Below are 22,670 nucleotides of genomic sequence, written 5' to 3'. Positions count from 1 at the left end.
TCTACACATCCTTACCCAATGTGTACACATATGTTGTCGATATGTACATATCTGAGGACAAAATCCGGTATTTCCGTAAAAAACTAGGACATACATGCCCGTTTACCGGTCATGGTCACATTTTTTTGAAGATTTTCACAAAAGGTATATTTTTGGAAGATTTTCCCAAATCAGTCATACTTGTAGCTAAGATCCCTATAGCATGGATGTTTGAAGCTGACTCTTTTCGTTTTTCTCTATATATTCAAGTTGGAAATTATGTGACCAAAGTGCAGAGCCCTTGTGTCTGAGTAAAATATGATGGTCTTCAACAAATTTTCTCCTAGCAAGTCGATTAGAATACTAAACTGTCAAGTAAAGTTTTCCAACAACTAAATATATATATTGCATAGTTGGAGTAGGTAAATGTCCATTTTACTCAAAAGTATAACTCAACCATAATCCATTAATCTTCATCTCAAGCATATTCATTTTCACCGGATTAGAAAAAAATTTGAAGACAGAAATGGCTGAGTTCTTAGGGAAAGCTGTCACCTTCGTTGAAGAGACGGCAACAGTTACCATCATGACGCCGGTGAATCTTATAGGAGAGACGGCAACACAAACCGTCACGACTGCACAGACGGTAACACAAACCATCATGAGGCCTGTCAATTTTATTGGAGAGACGGTAACACATACCGTCATGACACCGGTGAATTTCATCGAAGGTATAGTAGCACAAGCTGTAAAGAAACCAGAAGCAACAGTGCATGATGTAACTGTCAAGAGTATTAGCTTTGATTCAGTTACGTTTCTTGCTAAAGTTTCTGTAAGCAATCCATATGTCACACCTATTCCTATCGGCGAGGTTAACTACATCCTCAAGAGCGGTGACAGGTGAGGCCTTATTGCATATACTCTTCTTTTATTCACTTCAGGTGAGGCAATCAGCCGGAGTTATCTCCCAGTGAGTTTATTTTGTGGTTGTGCGTGTTTGCAGTATTATGGCGTCGGGGAAAATACCGGATCCAGGATTGCTGATGCCAATGAGCTTGACGTTGCTTGTGATCGAAGTGAAAGTTCCGTACAGTGTTGTGTATACTCTACTGCGCGATGTGAGCACCGGATGGGCTATTCCTTATGAATTGCAACTTTGTTTTACTTTTAAAATTCCTGTGATAGGAGATATAACAATCCCAATCACAGAAAAAGGAGAACTCAAACTCCCTACCATCTCCGAAGTCTTGCATGGCAGCAAAAAGGAAGACAAAAGTTGGTTCTCTCTCAAAAATTGGATGTGAGAAAACTGTATTGTAATCTTACTTTGTGTTGCTCTTTGTTCTTCAAAGTATAATAAAGAAACTCCATTTCAGTGAATCATGTTTTTATGCAAACAGTTAATTTCAGTCTACACTTTTTTGTTCTTCTCAGCGGCTCAGCCATTAACTGTTTGTTCAATCCCCATTATCCCTTAGACTTGGAGGGTTTGTTCTTTTTTGCTGGCTCGGCGTCCGGATTCGACTCACCCTCGACTCGGTACAAGTCAGATTGTTTGGTTTTTAGTCTGAATTAGATCTGATTTGCGACCTGACTCAGACTCTACCCCTGCCTTAAACCCTTTTGAGTTAGAAGAGAATAAAATGCTCCTAACTAATGGGACCAAGCCACGGATTCCCATATTTTTTGAGTCAGATCCAGAAGAATCCGGTGATTTAAGTCATCAAAAATAAAAAAAAATGATATTAACTGCATTTGGATTTTGAAGAGATTTCAATATCAAGGATATAGTGCAGAGTGATTCATGTATTATGTACCTTATGAGGTGGTGTTCCTGGTTTGGAGATGCTAGCTGCCCAACCGGCTTTGCCTATCTTATTGATTCTTGATGAGGACGTCCAAAACTGACCTCACCTCTTTGTATTGTATTTGAATAAAATATGCTGCTCTTCAACAAATTTTCTCCTAACAACTCTTCAAAGAAAATCTTCAATCTTACTTAAACCCTAAAAAAATTAGACCAAGGAATTAGTAATATAAACATGTTCTAATTACAAGTCAATTAGAATACCAAACTGTCAAGTACAGATTGCTTGCCAACAACTAAATTTAGAATACTCAAAAAGTTGAACTTAACCATTTTCTTCATTTCTATGACATTAGAAATTTTTGATAACAGAAATGGCTTTCTTAGAGCAAGCTGTGAACTTTGTTGAAGAGAAGGTGGCAGTAATCGTCATGACACCAGTGAATTTTACCGAAGAAACGGTTGCAATACTTGTAAAGAAACCAGAAGCAACACTAAAAGATGTAATTCTCAAGAGTACCAGTTTTGATTCAGTCACTTTACTTGCAAAGGTTTCTGTAAGCAATCCATATATCACAACTATTCCTATATGTGAGGTTAATTACATCCTGAAGAATGCAGATAGGTACGAGGTTTTATAGCTTTTACTTTTATATTTGCCGGTCGCCGGGAACCTGCCGGAGTGTGAAATTGTTTTGTGGTCTTGTGTGCAGTGTTATGGCCTCTGGAAAATTACAGGATCCAGGATCCCTAACGCCCATGAACTTGACGTTGCTTGTGATCGAAGTGAAGGTGCCATACAATGTTGTGATAACTCCACTACAAGACGCAAGCACCCAATGGGCAATTGATTATGAACTGCAGCTATGTTTTACTTTTGATATCCCTGTAATAGGAGATGTAACAATCCCTATCACAGGAAAGGGAGAAATCAAACTCCCTGCCATCTCCAAGTTCTTGCATTGTGGCAAAAAGGAAGACAGACTGGTTCTCTCTCAGAAACTGGATATGAGAACATTGTGTTTTTAATCATACTGTATTTGCTCTTTCTGCACAATAAAGATAATCCATTAAAATGATTCACCCTAGTGCTTCTTATCCTCTCTGTTTTTCGAAACCCTGTTTCCGACAGGGCCACAGGAAGATAAATTCAAAAATTTAATCAGATTCGTATTCTCATTTTTGCTAATCAATAAACTAGTATCAAGCGATAAGAACAATACAAGTAAACATCGGTAATCACAATCAAGCATAGCCGACAAAAGACATAAGATTGTTTTAATCGATTTCAGTACGTTGAGGTTATTGAGGGTAGGGTGAGTATTACAAAAATATTTACTTATTTTTTCATTGTATTTTGCCTTTGAGCTTACATTCACTGGAACTTTGCTAAAAGCTTTTCCCTCTCTGCATATCCATTCTATCCCTCCTAATAAACATTTTTGTTCTTCACTTCCTCTCATTCGCTAATTGCCTGTTCAATCCTTGTTATCCCTTACCCTGCACAAAAAAAACAGCAAGAAGTTAACCCCGGACTTGGTTACATTTCAAGAGATTTGAAAAGAATAACTAAGATGTGAATGCATCAGCTGCTGATAATCCAGTGGTTCAGTACTTTATAATAAAGAATGCATAGATAAATGAATTTCAAAATCAAGAATTCAAGAATAAATGTATCAGCTGTTGATAATCTAGTGGATCGGTACGAAAGTCTATCCTAAATGAAGCACACATTGATACATGAATCTTAAAAGTTAAAATCAAGAGTGAATGCATCAGCTGCTGATAACCCAGTAGTTCGGTATGGACGTTTATATTCTAAATAAAGCACACAGATAAATAACTCTAAAGTCAAGTGTTGCAGAGTGATTCATGTACTATGTACCTTATGAGGTGGTGTTCCTGGTCTGGACATGCTGCCGAACCCTTTGCCTTTCTTATCAGTGGGTTTAAGGATTTGAAACGAACACGTCAATGTGTCATCCACACTCATCATAGCACCGGCATTGTCAAACTCCCCACAATAATTTGGGGCAGAGAATATGGTCACCAACTGTCGTTTTGCGAAGAACTCATAACCATCTTCCACAACCTGTTTACAACAAGTAAGAGTGAATAAGGGGAAAACAAAAATCAAATAATGTCATGATATAATCACAGATACACTTCATAAAACCATCCATGGTGGCTGAACCATGTTGGGACTTCAGCACAGTCCTCAATGCAGCAAGCCAGCAACATCATTGTATCCGCAGTGCCTGCCTGGACATGCAAGATTTTAAAGAAGAGCTTCACAAGTTCTACTATCTGGGCAAGCATGGAGACTCAACAACCTAAAGTTGTAACTGCATGGATATAATGTGCAAGCATTAGCTGAGACCTTGTCCACTGAGCTGTTTGTCTTGAGTGTTGAAATAAGATAAGTTTTACATACCATTCACTACATACGATATCTACTCATGTCCTCTTAGATATCAAATTACACATGATAAAACCACTACTGTAGGTATCATGCCCTGCCCTTATAAATCAAACAAAGAGAGATACGAGCAGAACACAGCTATACAGTTGAATGTATTTGGTTTACCTGGTGAGCTCGGCAAATGAGATCAAGATCGAGTTTCTGAAGGAATTCAGCGACCTTGTCGGGTCCGAACGTATAAGATACACCTCTGTCATTCTCACCCCAACCTTGGATGTCTTTATCAGGATCAGCCCAGAGCAAATCACAGAGAAGGCCTTGATCTGGGACATCCACAGGGCGAGCAATATTCCTAATCTGATCCAAGTGTTTCAGATCAGGAGACAACCCTCCGTGCATACAGAGGATCTTCTCATCAATGATAGCAGCCACCGGTAAGCAGTTAAAGCAATCAGTAAAAGCTTTCCATAGACGGACATTAAACCTCCTCTTACATTCATCATAAAACCCATAAATACGGTTGATGGAAGCGCACTCGTGATTGCCTCTGAGTAGAAAGAAGTTCTCTGGATATTTGATTTTGTATGATAAGAGAAGGCAAATGGTTTCTATGCTCTGCTTACCACGATCAACATAGTCACCAAGGAACAGATAGTTAGCCTCAGGAGGCAAACCCCCATATTCAAACAGTCGGAGAAGATCAGAATATTGACCATGAATATCACCTGCCAAGAATTCACATGTTCAGAAGGATCCAAAAAGGATTGAAACTAATTTTAGTTCATTATGCAACATTTTGTACTACGATACAATTGCTCAGACGTTTTTTGTGAACAACAAAAGGAGATCTTTTATATAGATAAGAAAGGACACATAACAATGTGTTCCAGTTACAAACTGATCAAATGAAGATGAAAAGAGACCAAAGGATGAAGGAGAACTTAACCCCCTAGGAATCTAGTATATCACAACACTCTCCAACACAAACAGGAAAACTGAAGCCAGAAATGACTATTTTGTCACCAGAGCTAGCAAAAATGGATAGTTCTCACATTCATGTACTATAAGGTACCACATCGTGTCCGGATAGAAAACAGCTTCAATCACATTCCCACTGTTTACATTCTTCATTGCGACACCAAGTTCAGTTATATGTTACCGCAATATCTTTGCTGATTAATATGCTATTTCTACAACAGAATTAGACACTTTAATCTAAACCACAACATGGGGCAGGGACTGGCAGTACAGAAGAACAAAACTAAAGGCTGGAGGGTCAGGAGACAAGTGAGCCAATCAGACACCAAACAGGCAAACACACATCAAAAAATCAGAATAAAATCAGGATTTGAACAAAAAAAAAAACAGCTAGAACTTTTCTCAAACACCAAACACACATCACAAAAATACCCAAACCCCATTTTAAATTTCTCAATGAAACCATCTGAATCACTGGAGATTCATCAATTAACTAAAACCCTTCCCCAATTTATATAATTATAACCCTAAAACCCCATCTCTACAGTCTCCCACTTATCCATTAAAAAAACCCTAAACACAGAGCAAATCAATCAAAAAATACATAAAAAAATCAGAGTAAAAACAAAAAAATCAAGAAAAGGGTTTGTTTCTATTACCACAAATCTTGATAGGAGCTTCAAGTTCAAGAAGATTAGGCTGAGAAATAAAAATCTCTTTAGAAGCAACACAAAGCTGTCTGATTTCAGCCTCAGTAATCAACACTTGTTTAGTTGTTTTCCCGTTCTTTGCTTCTAATAATCTCTTTATTATATCATCCAACACCCCTTCATCCATCGGCATCACAGTTCCCCTTTTTCTTCAAATAAAAACCCTATCTTTCTCAGAAGGTATATATATATATATAGAGAGAGAAAAATAACTGTTCTGGGCACAGCTTTTGTTTAGTAACAGTTACTAGATGTTGCTAATCACTCTGTTTTTGGTGGTGGTAGTGGTTCTTCTTCTTCTTGTAAGTCCGCCTTTGTTTTTCAGAGACTGATGGAAGAGAGAAGAAGAAGAAGAAGCAGCAGCAGCAAAGATGGACTTTTTAGAGGAGAGAGAAGGTATGAATGAGTGTGTGAAGCGAACCCTATCTATGACTGGATGGACTCTGTTCTTGCTATGGTCGAATTTGGTTGACTCCTCGTGTGGGGCAAATGTCCCAAGTCAACTTTTTCTTGGGAATGGATGGATATAAAATGATGGACCATTGATGCCAATTGAGTGCACTTGGTGGTTAACTTTGTTGTACAACTTGTTTGTTCATGTGGATCTACTCTTGAGCCTAGTTAGTAACTCGCCAAATGGTAAAAATTCGGATTGGTAAAAATGTGCGCATTAATCCGCTGGATAAAATGTTTGGATCTACTCTTGAGTCTAGTTAGTAATTCGTCAAATGGTAATGAGTCAGATTTAGAGCCAATTCGGGATCTGAATCTGAATCTGACTCTCGATCTGAGTCAGATCTAATCCTTGACTCAGACCTGTTTGAGTCAGGTAATAAAACACCCCTGATTCATGGGAACAATCCATTGATTCATATTAAAACAAACATATTGAATCAAACCCAGATGAGTCAGGTGATTTTAGTCAGATTCAGATGAGTCAGGTAAAAACAAACACACTCTAAATTGAGCTAGTTGAGTCAGAAAAGAATAAAAGCCTGATCAATTTTATTTTTATAATTGAATACAGGTTTATTAGCAAAATAAACATTCACAAACATATCACTATCATTACGGTAAAATCATCGGTTAATGATCTCCGTTCGAGACATGTCACCAAGGTATTCTTATCGGATAGTTTGCCGCCGCTGCTAACGGAATGCCCGGTTACTGGAAAAAGCAATATAACTATACAATTTCCTGTTTGTCCTATATGAAGTCCTAAACACTGGTGTACCCTGTTAGCAATGTTGGAGTCTGTGGCATGCTAACCTAGAATCTCCAAAGTTTGCCCACTAATGGCAAATAATAAGTCTTTAAATAATACCAAGTTGGACAACCAATTAGATAGTTTTTGGTGACATTTGCCATAAAAAAAGGCAGACCACTTGCCATTTTTGATTCTTACCATCCCACCTTTTGCACCCACTTAGCAAAATGACATGCCTAAAATGAATTATTAGCAAATTTTATCAAGGCCAGCAAAGGTCCCCAACCTAGGTGGATTAAACAAACTTATAACACCAACCCAATCTATGGGATTGCCTTTTTGATAATCCAACGGCTAGGGGCCACATTTCAAGTGAGGTCGTATTCGACTTCTATTAGTTCTATATCAAAGGCAAAGCCACCAAAACACTATGGGACCCTAGACTCCGACATCTTCCGTATTATTTTTCCGTTTCGGAAAAAAGTGATATTTTCATTTTTTTTTCGCTTTTTCTTAAACGGAGGGAGTATCACATTCCAACATGGAGTGTATCCATGATTTGGTGGATGTTTCAAATTTCAAACCAAAAAGAATTGAGAACCGACTTCCTGAAGGAAAAAATTGTCCTGTATCTGTTGGATGAGCCATTCTTTTCCTATAAATGCCTGATATAAAAGAAGATTGCTCCATATACTGCATCGCATTTTCGCTAATGCAGAAAGTGCTGGTCAGATTACTAAAGCTGCCTAACAAAATGAAATTGCAAAAGTGTATATAATGTACATAGAGCACCAAAGTGCAATAAGAAACTGTATTTTTCTCTCCTTTTCCTTGTTTTTGTATCTGGGAGTCTAGATTACATGAACCGTATACGACAAAGTAACAAAAAGTAGCCAAAGACAAAAAAAACATCAAACAAGCGATTCACAAGAACAAAGTTTTAAGGTCATCTACAATTCAAATTTACATACGGGTATCTGGTTCGTATTCGTATATGAGGCAAATCCTTATGTTTCTTTCGTATGTCTAGTATCTATTTCACTTTTCTGAGTCTGGTATTATGTACCAACCCGCATCTGAAAGCCCATGCTAGGCCATGGAAGGCCCAGTCCAAATTTAGAAAATCTTTTCAGGAAAAATGAAATAAAAGTTACCAAACATCCTCAAGTCAGTCGTTTTCTTCTTCTCTTGAATTATATAGCCTTGTCCATTGTCATGCATCGATGAACTGAAAATGCAAAGAATTACCGGTCAGGCTGAATCACATGTATATGACATTGATAATCAAACTTACTGAAGTGGCTTGAGACAAATGCTCAAATGTTAGTGCTGTCAGATGAGGGAACCTAAGCATCTGGCAAAATATACTATGTTTTAAAGTGCTCAATTCAATAGTATATGTCACCTGTCCTGTTTTGTCCTTACCTAATTATAGATGGCAAGAAAATAATTTGCATATGATGTATTGTAGAGAGAACATAATGGCCGTAAATAATAACATCCTAAACAGCAATTGATTTACAGGACGTCCGTCAGGCTACGAACATAAAATATTGTCTATTAGTTGGTGATAGATGTTGCCTACTTATCAACGCTGATTGAAAGTAAATGCGAGCTGTTAAAAGAGCGATGATGTACCTTATATGGCGGTGTTCCAGGTTTTGTGCAACTACGGAAACCTTTCTTAGAAGGTCTAAGAATCTGAAATGCACAAGTCAAAGATTCATCCACACTCATCATTGCACCAGCATTGTCAAACTCCCCACAATAATTTGGGGCCGAGAATATTGTAACCAGCTGTCGTTTTGCAAAGAATTCGTATCCATCTTCTACAACCTATGGAGATACATGAATAAGATAAACTAATTAAAGAAAACGAACAAGTGGAGGATCACGATAAAAAGAATGAGCCACTGTAATTGACAATGTTATCATTTGTCAGAATCTCTGGACCACTATATCCATACCGAAAGGCATAACCATCAACTTGGCATACAAATTGCATAGAGAAAGACATGCCAAAAAGGTTTTCATATCCACACCTATGCGCATCAGACTATCTACGTTGAGGATAAGCTAACCAAGGCAGCACATGCGATGCTGCACTAACTTTTAAATAACGTTGTACAAAGTTTCCAATAAGGTTGACTAAGGAAGTGAAATTAGTTAATCTGATACTGGAGTTACTTTACCTGGTGAGCTCGGCAAATTAGATCGAGATCATGTTTCTGAAGGAATTCAGTAACCTGCTCAGACCCGAATGTAAAGGACACACCTCTATCATTTGCTGCCCAGCCTTCAGTGTTTTTATCAGGATCTGCCCAGAGCAAATCACAGAGAAGGCCGTGATCAGGCACGTCAGCAGGGCGAGAAAGTTTCCTAATATCATCCAAGCTATGCAATTTAGGTGACAATCCTCCATGCATACATATAATTTTTTCGCCCACAATAGCAGCAACAGGTAGGCAGTTGAAGCAATCGGTGAATACTTTCCAGAGGCGAACACTATACCTCCTCTTACATTCATCATAAAACCCATATATTCGGTTGATGGATGCACACTCGTGATTACCCCTGAGTAGAAAGAAGTTTTCCGGGTACTTGATTTTGTATGCTAGAAGAAGGCAAATGGTCTCTATGCACTGCTTACCCCGATCAACATAGTCACCCAAGAACAGGTAGTTCGCATTTGGAGGCAACCCACCATATTCGAACAGTCGAAGAAGATCAGAATACTGACCATGAACATCACCTGCAAAATTAAAGGTGACAGCTCAGAAATTTCCATGAAAAGCTGTTCTCAGTGAATTGCTAGCTAGGTATTTTATGGTATTGTAATGTTGAACAGAAGAACAATGATTCCATAATTCCAAAGGACTTTTCTGAAACCGAAAGAATGAACCCCTGAAACATTCAAAAACTTCTAATGAAATCCAGCCCATTTAGATAAAATTTCCAAAGATCAAAGCATAAATTTTCTCATTCTTTACTATCTATCTAATGCACTACATTCTACAAATTACAACTTTTGGTTGATGACAGATACAGTGTTTTCATAAAACATCAACGGGCTTGATACATGCTTCACTCTTTCTCCAATCAAAGATCTGACATCGGACAGAGAAAATTGAAAGACAAGATAATCAACCAGGATTTTTAGTTCCTTCAGTTGACCATTCTTTTGCTATAATCCATCATTCCTCGGCATCATGCAGACGAGCAAGAGCAAATTTCCACTCAAGAACAACATTGTTCATCCAAAATCCCCATCACTCATGTTCCAACAACAACCTTCATTCTTAACCAAGGATCACCACCTCTAGTTCTTTGCCAACTAATGGACTACATTCCACACGATAAAGTTTTCAGTTTCTTTGTATGACACCAACAAATCGATACATGGTTGACTTATCAATTAATGATCCAACATCATACACAGAAAATTCAATGACATGATAAGCAATCAGGATTTTGAGTTCCTTCAGTTGACCATTTTTTGGTACATTCCATCATTTTCCTACATCATGCAGAAGGGCAAGAGCAAACATTATGCATCCAAAATTCCTATTACCCATGTTCCAACAACGACCCACTGACGCTCAAACACACATCGACAAGAATTCTTCGACTTATTGTTTAACATCTAGCATAAAGTCTCCCTAGAACAAAGTCAAACACACAAACTGTAATCTATCCTTGTAATCTGTTCAACACTAAGACATATAATGCATTCACCAAGGATCAACACCTCTCTATGTACACCAACTAATGGACTACATTCTACAAATTACAGATTTCAGTTTATTTTTCTTTTTCTATGACAATCAACGAATTGATACATGCTTTACCTATCTTCTTCAACCAATGATCCAACCATACACAGAACATTCGATGACAAGATAAGCAATCGGGATTTTGACTTCTTTCAGTTGACCATTTTTTGCTATATTCCATCATTCTGCGACATCAAGCAGACAAGCAAGAGCATATCTCCATCCCAGAACAATGTTAGACATCTAAAATCCCCGTTATCAATGTTGCAACAGCAACCGTCAAACACAAAATCGACAAGAATTCTTCAACTTATTGTTTAACATACAGCATAAGGTCTCCTAGAACTCAAGTCAAACACACAACCTACAATCTAACCTCCTCACAATCGATTCAACCAACAATTCATTACTTCCTCAAATTCACAAAATCAATCACATACCAAAACGAAACACAATAACTTAAACCTACTCAATCCAACCATAAAAAGAACCACAACTAGCACGACATCTATAACTAAACAACCAATTCAGCAAAACATAATTGTAAGAACCCAAATCAAAAAACTTGAATACAATCAATCCATATCTCCATAATAAAAAATCTAACAACTCAAATCCCTAAAATCAACAGAATCAGAATCAAAAAGAGGGTAAAAAAGAAATAAAGTATTTACCACAGATTTTAACAGGAGCTTCAAGTTCAAGAAGATTAGGTTGTTCAAGAAAGATAGCTCTGGAAGTAACACAAAGTTGTTTAATCTCAACATCACTCAAATCAACATCTTTTACTACTCTTCCTTTCTTTGCTCCAAGTAATCTTCTTATTATATCATCTAATAAACCCTCTTCAATCGTCATCTCTCTATTTCAACAAACTCAAAATCAAAATCAAAATCGAAACCCTAACTTTCTCTGTTTACTCGAAACTGAATTCAGCAAAAATGAAAAAAAGATTGGATCTTTATAGGTCAAAAGCTAAAAGGAGAATAGAATTTGATTCTGAAAACCAAAAGGGGGAATGAAAAATTGATTGATTCCAAGGAGGAACAAGGAATGAGGGTTTTTTTTTCTTCCACCATGAATGAGTTTTTTTTAAGGGGAATGAAATATTGAAGATTTTGGTTTACATAATATTATCTGTGAGAGCTGAGCTGTTATTTGGGGATCTCCCTCCCGCCCTCTTTCTCTCTCTAGTAATGTATTGTCAAATGAGATTTTAGGGAATGTTTGTTTGCAAATTTGGAATTTTTCCTTCCGGCAAGAGTTGCCTGCCGGAATACAAACTAGGGATAGTCTAGCCGGAAAACGAACTAGAGGTAGTCTAGTTGGCCAGATACATGATTGTGAACTTTAATACTAGCACGTCTCGTTGGTCAGAGGTATGATTTGAATTGATTTTCTGGACTGGTCCAGTTGGCCAGAGGTATGATTTAGAATTAATATTGTCGATCAATGTAGTAAATTTCGGCTGAGGATGGCCGAGATACCGCCGATAATATCGTTTCTGGCGTTTATTTGAAATGTCAATATCACCGATATTAGGCGATATTCGCAGATATTTCATCGATATTTGTCGAAATATAATATCTTGATCCCAGTTGATCTTCACCGAAATCCGATATTAACTATATTGTGGTTGATCATGAATCGTGGACGTGTCATCGTCCACATCAAACTTCCAGGTGCTTAACTAATTGTCAAAAACAATGAATATTTTCGAAGATGTCATTTGCAGCTGGTAGTTATGTGTGCCTGTGGATTGTAATTCATACATCTGATGTCATACTTCAATGGGTCCGAATGGCGAAAAATATAGTTTTGTATTGTACAAGGGTTGTTTCTTGTCGACCTCCCATGTATCGAATAATAGATTTTGCTTTGCCAAAGGAAAGGGACCTAAGAGCTCAAGAATGTTTTTTTTTTTTGAAGGCCGGGAATCTTACCTCCTCCTTCTTGTCCAAAGTGAACAAACAAATACTCCCTCTGTTTTTGGAAAAGTGATACTTTCATTTTTTTTTATTTTAGTATAAAAATAGGTCAAACTGAAAAAAAAAGTGAAAGTATCTCTTTCTTTAAAATCGGAGGGAATATTATAAAACCAAAATCCTTTATAAATTGTGCTCCCAATTCTTATTCCACGCCTAGGATTTGCTCATACAAGATTCCAAAACAAGTCCCACATTCGAATATTACGGTCGACCAAACATGCCTTTCAAAATATGAGTGAGAACAAAATATCTAGGCATACTTCTAGTGACGGAGGCAGAAACTTTATAGTGACGGAGTCAGAAACTTTAGGCATACTTCTAGTGACGGAGTCAGAAACTTTATAGTGACGGAGTCAGAAACTTTAGTAAGGGGAGCATAATATTGCTAGGGGTGCAAGATAGCAAAAATGGACTTGAATGCCCAAGATCTTTGATATTTTAGGCTTGGGAGCTGGTCTGGAAGGATGTGCAACCGTCCAAATGCACATTCTTGCTTTAAAGTAGCTATGTCCCGGTATCAATAATATTCGCACACGCTTAGGATTACATATGGGAAATAAGAAATAGATATACTAACACCTTTACAAGGTTCAACAACATATTTAGACAGAAAAAACCTCAAAGAAATTAGAGACAAAGTTTAGACACGTTTACAATAAATTGACTATTTAACCGTTCCTTGACAAAACCCGTTATTTTGGGACATATTCCGATAATCTGGAATCCTGGGACATATTCCCAAGATGACAATCGATTTTGGGGAATATCCCCAAATTTCCCTACTTATTAACTGTTACTGGCATTTATTTGAAAGGTGCTAATGTGAGTCTCACTATCCGGCGTGTTAAAAAGTATGCTCGGAAATAAATTTCAATACTACACACATTTGAGGAAATATTTTCAGTCGGATCCCAAAGATAAAAAATATTTTTTTTTCTGAAACGGAAGAATAAGTATCCCTATTAATCTCAGTGTAATATATGCTAGAGAGGGTGCAGAAAATCAGACTCGAGGAAGACTGGCTTCACCAAACTAGAATGTGTTAAAAAGTATGCTTAAAGATAATAATATATGCTACGCTCATTTAAAGAAAATAGTATTTTTTTATTTTAAAAAAATCGAATCGAAAAAGTAAAAATATCATTTTTCAGATCCCGAATAAGTCCCACTGCAGTCTCAGTGCCATATGTGCTAGAAAGTGTGCAGGGAATCAGACTCGAGGAAGACAGGCTCCCCCAAACTTGAATGTGTATGTCGACCAAATATGCCTTTAGATCAGTTAGAGCATCCACAGTGGGCGAGTATAACCAAAAATTTGGGATGAGATCGTAACACAGTGGGACGGAGTAAAGATCAAATCCCAACCAAAGATCAAATTCCAGACCAAATATGGTCGCGACCAAATCCCAAATTCTAATATAGTCGGGCGTAAATTTAAAGTACGCTTGTTGCTGGGCGTAAATTTAAAGTACGCTTGTTAACGGGCGGAGATTTAAATTACGCCCGATGAAATTTTAATTAAATAAAAAAAAAAAGAATGAGGCGGACTTTTAAAGTCCGCCTGATGAAAGTTACAAAGAATAAAGTCCGCCTGATGAAATTTTAATGGGGCGGACTTTTAAAGTCCGCCTGATGAAATTTACAAAAAATGGGGCGGACTTTTAAAGTCCGCCTGATGAAATTTTACAAAAAAAAAAATGAGGCGGACTTTTAAAGTCCGTCTGATGAAATTTTAATCATGTACCGTTGCGTCACAACACGGACTAAACCCAAATTTTGGTCTTTTTTTTAATCTTTGATCTTTGGTTTTGATCGCACCACTGCAGTTGCTCTTAGCAACTCTGGCATTTGAAAAATCTAAGCAAAGGAGTCACAGCGTAGGACTTACCCAATACTATGGCGTGGCAGAATAAAAGAGTCATCGGTTGGTTCACGCCACGTTTCAATAGTGGCATCCACGTCGTGTTACAAATAGATAAGGGAAATTGGAAAGATCACAAATTTGAAGATTCTGTCATTCTTTTGATACCAAAATTTTTGTTTTTTTTGATCGTTAAAGAATTTGATGCTGGCGAGTTTCGAATTCAGGTCACCGGTATCATTATTCAGTGAATTTACTACTGTATTACAGTGACACCTGCATAATTTCTAAATATGATACCAAAACTTTAAATTTGATACCAAAACTTTAAAGAAGAGATTCCAAACACCGAATCTAAATATGTCGACAATTTCTATAAAAAAGAAAAATATGTTTGGATCATAAAACTTTTCTCCTGGCTAGATGAATTCTCTTTTGAAATTTCTTGATTAAGATATTTGGATGTATGTATGTCAAGTTGATGGATATATACAAAATCTAAATGTCAAGTTAATGTAGAGTTTGAAAGTTATCACAGATTGACGAGTGTGCATCCCTCTAAGTGATTTTTTTTCGATGTAAAGTAAACTACCGTAGTTGGGAAAACATCAAACTGTATTTGGATAGAATAATTCTTTCTGACTAAATGATTTTTATTTTACTTTATTTTTCTAAGTTTTCAGCTTGATTAAGATATTTGATCAAACCTAAATGGTAAAATGTCAAGTTGGTGGATGGGTACATGCATGATGTAGAGTTTTGAGGGTTATCACAAATTGACAATTGGAATATGATTTGTTTATTTATTTTCTTATGAAAAAGTGAGCATCAAAATGAGGTTAACCTAGTGATTAAAACAAATTATAATGGTTTACTTTTTTCTTTTTTTTATAACATAATTCAACAACACCGTTACACCGATCATTACAGAGATAATTCTCATCAAGAATGGCTAATTCCAGTGAGTAACAAACTTTCACAGAGGTAATAAAGGAACATGAGCAAACTAGAGAACTGAACAGACTAACAATTCTAGAGTTACAGCAAATGAAATCACCTAACAATACAAACAGATGGGTCCTCTTCTTCTGAAGGTTAGATGGCATTGTTTGAGCTGGCCTATCCCCAAACCAAATAACAATCCTATAGAAACACAGGAGAGTTAGGATTAAAAATTGATCCATCCATCTCTCAAGGTTTTTATCGAAAGAACTAATTTCTTCCACACATAGCAAACCTTTCCTAGACAGGTAGTTATAAGACGTAGATCGGAAAGAACTGATTACTTTCAAAACTACTAGCACACCTGCAAAACTCAAGAAAGGAAGGATCATACCATGACCCATTTTTACGTAACAAAGTAACTGAAAAGAATCCCAACCGGATTTGCTCATTAGAGATTTTGTCTTGCTTGATCTTGGAGTTGAATCTGTGATTGATGTTGCTGTTTCTGTGATTGTTGTTGCCTCTTCTGTGATTGTTGTTACTGCTGTACTGATTGTTGTTGTTGCTTCTGCCATTTTCAAGAGTAGAGAAGATATTGTTGCTGCTACAGATCTTGTGATTGTTGAAGAGTAAGAGAAAACTATTGCCGAAAAAATTGGATTTGTAGATGAATTGTGGATGAGTCTTAGTGACATCAGAAATCTCCCATATAAGCAAAGAGGATCTAACATCTTCATGAATCAAAACGGGGGAAAACTAACAAACCCTCTTTTTGAAATTTTAAACCTAAAAACAGGAAAGAAAAGATCCTAAAAAAGATTAATCGACAAAGAATGAGGAAGGGAAGAAAGATTTGAGAAGGTTTGCTCATATCTGCTCCTCATGGGAGCCGATCTGAGCAAACAACGCTAGGTTTTTGGTTTCTTTTATCACATATATTGTACCTGTGGAGGAAAGAGCAACAGAGTGTAACTACGTTTGAGACCACATTCAATTGAACTATAATTACACGAAGTAAGGAAGGAGATTAATTTTTTTGAAGTAAGGAAGGAGATTATTTTTTTATTTTTATTTTTTTTGAAGCATGAAATCTATTAAGATTAGGATGAGATTACACGAGGTACCTTATACTCATAGAGTCTTCCATTACAATGGGTCTAATACACGTTGGTGTTTTATGATCCAGATTATTGTCGATAAATTTTATATTGTGCTTTCATCCGCTGTTTTCTTTGCCAGTCCGTCTACTACTTGATTTCCTTTCCTGTAGTTGTGTTTTATGGTGCAGTGTGGGTTTTGGACAAGTCTAAGTTTGATTTCCACTATCATATTAATTAAGTACCAAGGTGGCTCGGTAATCGATGTTAGATATCTCAATAGATTTTCCGAGTCCGTTTCAAGTTGCATCTTTGGCCATTCTCGGTCTACAACCGTTCTTCACGCGATAAGGATGGCTTAAGTTTCCGCAACGAGGGCGGTGGTTATTCCCAGAGGTCAGAGGTTGTGTAATTGCTAATATTGTGATAGCTCCAGCAATCCTTCATATAATACCTTCTCCTGCAAGTTCGGCTCCATCCATGTTGATTTTGATCTAGTCTTCGTGAGGTTTGCTCCATCCCACTAATATTGTGGTTGAGTTGGGGATCCTATCAGGGTTTGTAGATAATTAAAATCTAGGTAACACCGGTAGGAGGTTGTGTTCAGCCTATGTGTATTCCTACTAAAGTTTGCTACTAAAGTATGCTTGTTGAATTAGTTTTCTTTTGATTGTATACTACATCATTTTTGGAATTTCTATTACATCAGGAGTTTCATCAAGTCTTTGGCATGAGTTGCATGAATCTGATCAATTGGAAGGGGAAATTTTCTATTCTTCGGGTCCGTCAATTCCTCCTGGATTCGAAACATATGAACATTTCCAAGGGAATAAAAAAAGATCATGAGGTTGGTTTAAAAACTACCAACATCAGCATTACCAAATTAGTAGTGTCCGAGCCGGTCAAAGGAGCTAACACCAACGTGCGCATGAAGTCTAAAGCGGGTCTCCTCCCGAATAAGACGTTAAGCACCAAAAATAAATGCTCTTCGAAATCTCTTACTAGTCCTAGTAATATTTCAGCAAGTAATCTCATAGTGGTTGGTTGTATAATGCGGTTAAGCTTTCCATCTTTGAAGGAAAATCGTCAAGAAATGTTTAGTGGGGTGGCGAAAAATCACAAGGGTTTCGCTGTGGATGATTTTGGAGAAAATCTTACTTAAATATAGATTTCGTTGTTATTTTAGTTCGCAAGTAATAATGGTTGTTTAGCTTCTAAGATTTGTTAAAAGGCTTTTGTTGCTTTTTAGCTTTATCCTTGGAGCTTATGTCTTTGGTTGAGGTTGTTTTCTCCTTTTTTTGGTGTATTCGTTCGCGCAAAACTTGTGTGCTTCTTAATACAATTTTTTTTGAATGTTAAAGGATTTTTTTTTTTTTTACATATAAAATAAAGATGGGATTTGAAGCAAAATCTATTCGAAGAACATTTGGATTAACATAAGCAAATATGTGTACACACCAATGTAAGATTGATCGAGGGGTTATTCTGAGCAAAATCCCGCATGAGAAAATACTGATCTCAATTTAATTAGCTTATTACATGTCTTAATAATAATAAAAAGGCTCCCAAACCACTATTGAATTTCTCGTAGGCTTTTGCTACGCTGTGTATACGTATATATTGTTAGAAATTTGAGTACCAGAGGATGAAAACAAAGAACATAAAAGAATGTTGTATCGTTGACTTCAAGCCCATGCGATTCTTCTCAGCAATTATTTTTCCCCTTCATAAGAAAGCGGCGAGTACAATCAATCAATGAAATATTTCTTTCAAGATACAATGAAACTCAAAGGTTGTACTCCCTTGACCCAACCAAGAACACACAAAGTTTCTGATGATGCTTAAAGAGAAAATAAAATAGAGATTTGATATATTGACATGGGAAAAAATCCTTCGCTATTTTTTTTATAAAGGGAAAGATAAATTACTGTCTGTTACCAATCATAGAGATGTTTTGTGCCTCCCAACTTTGAGGACTTTGGTTTTTTCCACCGATTAAAGTAAGTTTCCGAAGGTCAATGCAATTTTTGGACTGAATCTCCTTACAAAAGACCTCTTCAAAAAGAAGTAAAGAAGACAATAGACTGTCGACTATCTTGTTTGTCTGCCAAGCTATCTCGCGCTGGCCACCTTGCAGAATGCTATTTAGGCTCTTGTTGGTACCTAAAAGATTAAAAGTTCTGCCGTTCAAAACAAAAAACCCTAAAACCTTCAGTATTTAAAGAGGATTTCATGTCCGTTGAAGATTTTGTTTCATCTCCTACAGACGTTTTCAAACGACATCCTTTAGTGGGAAAGATGCATCGGTAGAAATTTCTGAAAAATAAAGGCATTTTTAATATTCAAAATTAGAAAGATTTCTATGACATGCAACATACTCACTTAAAAATAATTGACTAATGGAACCATGACAAATTATTACTTGTTGGATTTTTGCCTTCAGGACACCTGTCAATCTAAGCATAGTCAACTGGAAGACAAGAACAGAGGTTCCTTCCAAAGGCATAGAAGTTTGCACCAAAATGTCTGTTTTGGACATATCTAGAGGCTTCTAATTTCCGCTAAAAACATAGTAGAACTTTGTAAAGCTGATTATTTATTTTCTGCTTTTTTCTCTGTGTTGGCTGTGTAAAAACAGTGAACCACCAGAATTTAAGAGCAATGAACTGGCTTTTTTGTACTCCCGGGAATCCTTTGGCACAATCGTGGTGTAGCTCAGATGGTAGAGCACTTGTTTAGCATGTGAGAGGTATGCGAATCGAGCCCCAATTCTCCATTTTATTTTATTTTTTGCCTTTTTAATGTCATGAAAGTGAAGTTTAAAAAAAAAAAAAAAAGTGCGTCTGCCGGGAGTCGAACCCGGGTCTATTGCTTGGAAGGCAATTATCCTAACCGTTGGACTACAAACGCTTGATGATGATAAACCATCGTGTTTAAAATTGAATCAGAAACGGGACATTGATGTTATGCCGTGCTCAGCTGCTGTGCTTATCTCTGCTTTTGGTGTTACGCTCGTCGTTCAGCCCGTTCCACAGGGTTAACTTAGTGCACTGAACTGATGAACATTTAAGGAATGATATGATGCGGACCATAATCCATAGGTATCCCGGTGAACATTTTTCTAATTGTGTTGTTGTTAATTTGTTGATGTTCCCGATAATACTATGTAGTTCAGTGAATCAACTTCAAAGTACTCTGCCTTACACATTTGCATAAAAGTATGCATCTGTCTCCACTCATAAGACTCTACGCAATAGAAGTCTTTATCTTCTTTCTCTCTAACTCTTCAGGCCCCCATAAGCATAAGAGGTTTTCAATGCATCAATCCAATTGGCAAATTCACAAGATCAGCAACATTATTAACACAAAGATGTAACACATTAAATCCATTTTATTGCATTAAGGAAGATTATACAAAACAGTCCATCAAATGGACCAAACAGGACATTCACCCACTTGGTGAATGCCTAACACCCTCTACAAATTAGTGGTTCTTCTCTCCAATAGAACAACCCTAAACTTATTTATCTCTAAGCTATTTATACATGCTAAAGATCAGGTCAAAACTGTGTGCAACCGCTTGGACAAAAAGTCACATGTCCACCGGTAGTTATCCTAACCGCCAATCTTCTTTTCAACTGCCACCTTTTGTGTTGTCTTGCAGATTGAAGCCACACATGTCTTGAACGGTTAGGTACACTCTAATAAGGTTATGAACTCATTTCATGACCCTTCCAACTTGTCTCGCACCTTTGGCATGCTTGCAAAGCCAATAACCAACACTTGAGCCACAATGCGCCACTTACGCCAGTTTTGTGCACCACTGCATATGGCCTTGATCTGAACCTGCTAAGATGCCTTAGTTAATACAAATTCATGCCGACATGATTTCCAATTTATTCCACTACGTTCCATATGCTCATATGCGTTATTCTTGCTTCACTTAGCCAATTTGCTTGACAATAGTAATGCGCATTCTCGCATTACTTGCTTGTTTGGCTTATTCAAGCTTTGACCAGCCTTGAACTAATGCATAGAACAACTCTTGGACTATTCTACCTTCTTGCATTATCCTTGAGTTTGGGCTAACTCAATTCCACGGACTTGCCAACATGCTAACATCACATGTTGCACCTTGCAACTTTGTTTTTTTCCTTCCTTTCCTCAATGAAGTTTCATTGGGTCGGCCAATAAGCTTCATTATTTAGCCAAATGTATTTACAATGTAGTGTTACTTTTGCACTTCATTGGTCCTGCAGGGTTATGTCATTCTTAGCACTTGACAATCTATGCAATATCGTGCAATCATTGTCGAACACTAACTTGGCCTGCAACTCTATAACGCATAATCATTGTGCGCCACTTGCATCCCTATTATAGCGTGGGAGAATAAAAGAGTTAACCATCCCTATTATAGCGTGGGAGAATAAAAGAGTCATCGCGTTGGTTAACGCCACGTTTCACTAGTGGCATCCACCACGTCGTGTTATTGATAGATAAGCGGAGGGACAACTTTTCTCTTAAAGCCATAGAAAACTGGAAGGATCCCAAATTTGAAGATTCTGTCCTTGTTATTTGATACCAAAACTTTAAATAAGAGATTCCGAACACCGAATCTTAATGTGGTGATAATTTCTGAAAAATATAGAAAGAGAAATACGTTTGGATCATAAAACTTTTCTCTTGGCTTACGCGAATTCTTTTTTCTTTTGAAATTTCTTGATTAAGATATTTGGATGCATATTGCATATATGTCAAGTTGATGGATACATACAGAATCCAAATGTCAATTTAATGTAGAGTTTGAAAGTTATCACTGGTTGACAAGTGCAAAGTTATACATCCCTCCCTCTATATGATTTTTTACGCTGTAAAGTAAACAACGGTAGTAGGAACAATATCAAGCTTGTCTGTATAGAATAATTCTTTCTGACTGAATTATTTTTTTATTTTATTTTTTGAGTTTTCAGCTTGATTAAGATATTTGATGAAACCTAAATGATAAAATGTCAAGTTGGTGGATGGGTACATGCATGATGTAGGGTTTTGAGGGATATCACAAATTGACAATTGGGATATGATTTGTTTATTCATTTTCTTATGAAAAAGTGAGCATCAAGATGAGGTTAACCTAGTGATTAAAACAAATTATAATGGTTTACTTTTGAAGTAAGGAAGGAGATTATCAGGTTATCTAATGGATTTTCAAACTCACAAAGACTTGGAAACGCATTTCTTGAGTTGCTGAGTAAAACCAACTTGTCTCATTGTCTGAAAAGTTATTACATATAAACAGAAAGATGGAATTTATTTGAATGAATATGTATAAAAGATTCATTGAGGATTTATTCAGAGAAAAATCCCGGGTGAGAAAAAACTGGATCCCATTTTAATTAGCTCATCCTTAGTTTTTGTTTCTGGCAAGATTCAGTCACGCACAGGCCACAACTTCTTCTTTGTGCTACTAATGGCAAGTTCAGTCTATGGATAAATAACCAAGGCATAAGAAGCAAGCTGCATTAAACATCTGAAACATAGACCAATAGCTAATACCATCCCAGAGTTAAGAAGAATGTAGAAACAAGTTACTTTAGCTAGCTGTGAAGTACATGAATCCGACTAAGGACGACAAGATGGGGGGATGTAGCTCAGATGGTAGAGAGCTTGCTTAGCATGCCAGAGGTATGGCGATCGATGTCCACTTCTCCAAAAAAAATATTATTTTTTGCCTTTTTAATGTCATGAAATGACAAGTGAAGTTTAAAAAAAAAAAAAAAGTGCGTCTGCCAGGAGTCGAACCCGGGTCTATTGCTTGGAAGGCAATTATCCTAACCGTTGGACTACAAACGCTTGATGTTGATAAACCATCGTGTTTAAAATTGAATTAGAAACGGGACATTGAT

At 36.9% G+C, this 22,670-nt stretch overlaps 4 protein-coding genes and 2 non-coding genes across 8 annotated transcripts; 2 read left to right on the top strand and 4 right to left on the bottom strand.

The window, feature by feature from the left end:
• The first annotated feature begins 264 nt into the window (after positions 1-264).
• On the top strand, positions 265-1,359 carry LOC113344150 (desiccation protectant protein Lea14 homolog). The gene is made up of 2 exons (XM_026588180.1): positions 265-879; positions 983-1,359. Exons 1-2 carry the CDS (start codon positions 506-508, stop codon positions 1,281-1,283), a joined length of 675 nt encoding a protein of 224 aa, XP_026443965.1. The 5' UTR covers positions 265-505; the 3' UTR covers positions 1,284-1,359.
• Positions 1,360-2,062: 703 nt separating this feature from the next.
• LOC113344131 (late embryogenesis abundant protein Lea14-A-like) lies at positions 2,063-2,965 on the top strand. The gene is made up of 2 exons (XM_026588166.1): positions 2,063-2,411; positions 2,500-2,965. Exons 1-2 carry the CDS (start codon positions 2,161-2,163, stop codon positions 2,813-2,815), a joined length of 567 nt encoding a protein of 188 aa, XP_026443951.1. The 5' UTR covers positions 2,063-2,160; the 3' UTR covers positions 2,816-2,965.
• Positions 2,966-3,006: 41 nt separating this feature from the next.
• Positions 3,007-6,315, bottom strand: LOC113344130 (serine/threonine-protein phosphatase PP1). Of its 2 annotated transcripts, XM_026588165.1 has the most exons (4): positions 5,846-6,313; positions 4,374-4,933; positions 3,672-3,878; positions 3,007-3,286 (listed from the first exon to the last, which is right to left on the bottom strand). In XM_026588165.1, the coding sequence occupies exons 1-4, from the start codon at positions 6,027-6,029 to the stop codon at positions 3,275-3,277; spliced, it is 963 nt and encodes a 320-aa protein (XP_026443950.1). In that variant the 5' UTR covers positions 6,030-6,313; the 3' UTR covers positions 3,007-3,274. The 2 variants fall into 2 exon arrangements, with proteins under 2 accessions (XP_026443950.1, XP_026443949.1); XM_026588164.1 differs by lacking the exon at positions 3,007-3,286 and having other exon boundaries at positions 3,657-3,878; positions 5,846-6,315.
• Positions 6,316-7,850: 1,535 nt separating this feature from the next.
• On the bottom strand, positions 7,851-12,059 carry LOC113344135 (serine/threonine-protein phosphatase PP1-like). Of its 2 annotated transcripts, XM_026588168.1 has the most exons (5): positions 11,551-12,059; positions 9,296-9,855; positions 8,742-8,939; positions 8,529-8,640; positions 8,202-8,331 (listed from the first exon to the last, which is right to left on the bottom strand). In XM_026588168.1, exons 1-4 carry the CDS (start codon positions 11,732-11,734, stop codon positions 8,533-8,535), a joined length of 1,050 nt encoding a protein of 349 aa, XP_026443953.1. In that variant the 5' UTR covers positions 11,735-12,059; the 3' UTR covers positions 8,202-8,331; positions 8,529-8,532. The 2 variants fall into 2 exon arrangements, with proteins under 2 accessions (XP_026443954.1, XP_026443953.1); XM_026588169.1 differs by lacking the exon at positions 8,529-8,640 and having other exon boundaries at positions 7,851-8,331; positions 11,551-12,056.
• A 7,546-nt stretch (positions 12,060-19,605) lies between these two features.
• Positions 19,606-19,677, bottom strand: TRNAG-UCC. The gene has a single exon. It is a non-coding gene; the product is annotated as a tRNA-Gly (tRNA).
• A 2,868-nt stretch (positions 19,678-22,545) lies between these two features.
• TRNAG-UCC lies at positions 22,546-22,617 on the bottom strand. The gene has a single exon. It is a non-coding gene; the product is annotated as a tRNA-Gly (tRNA).
• Between the last annotated feature and the right edge of the window lie 53 nt (positions 22,618-22,670).

This window comes from Papaver somniferum, unplaced genomic scaffold, assembly GCF_003573695.1.
Source record: "Papaver somniferum cultivar HN1 unplaced genomic scaffold, ASM357369v1 unplaced-scaffold_74, whole genome shotgun sequence".
NCBI lineage: Eukaryota > Viridiplantae > Streptophyta > Magnoliopsida > Ranunculales > Papaveraceae > Papaver > Papaver somniferum.
The sequence above is the reverse complement of the archived record's forward strand: the minus strand, read 5'-3'. Positions and strand labels throughout refer to the sequence as shown.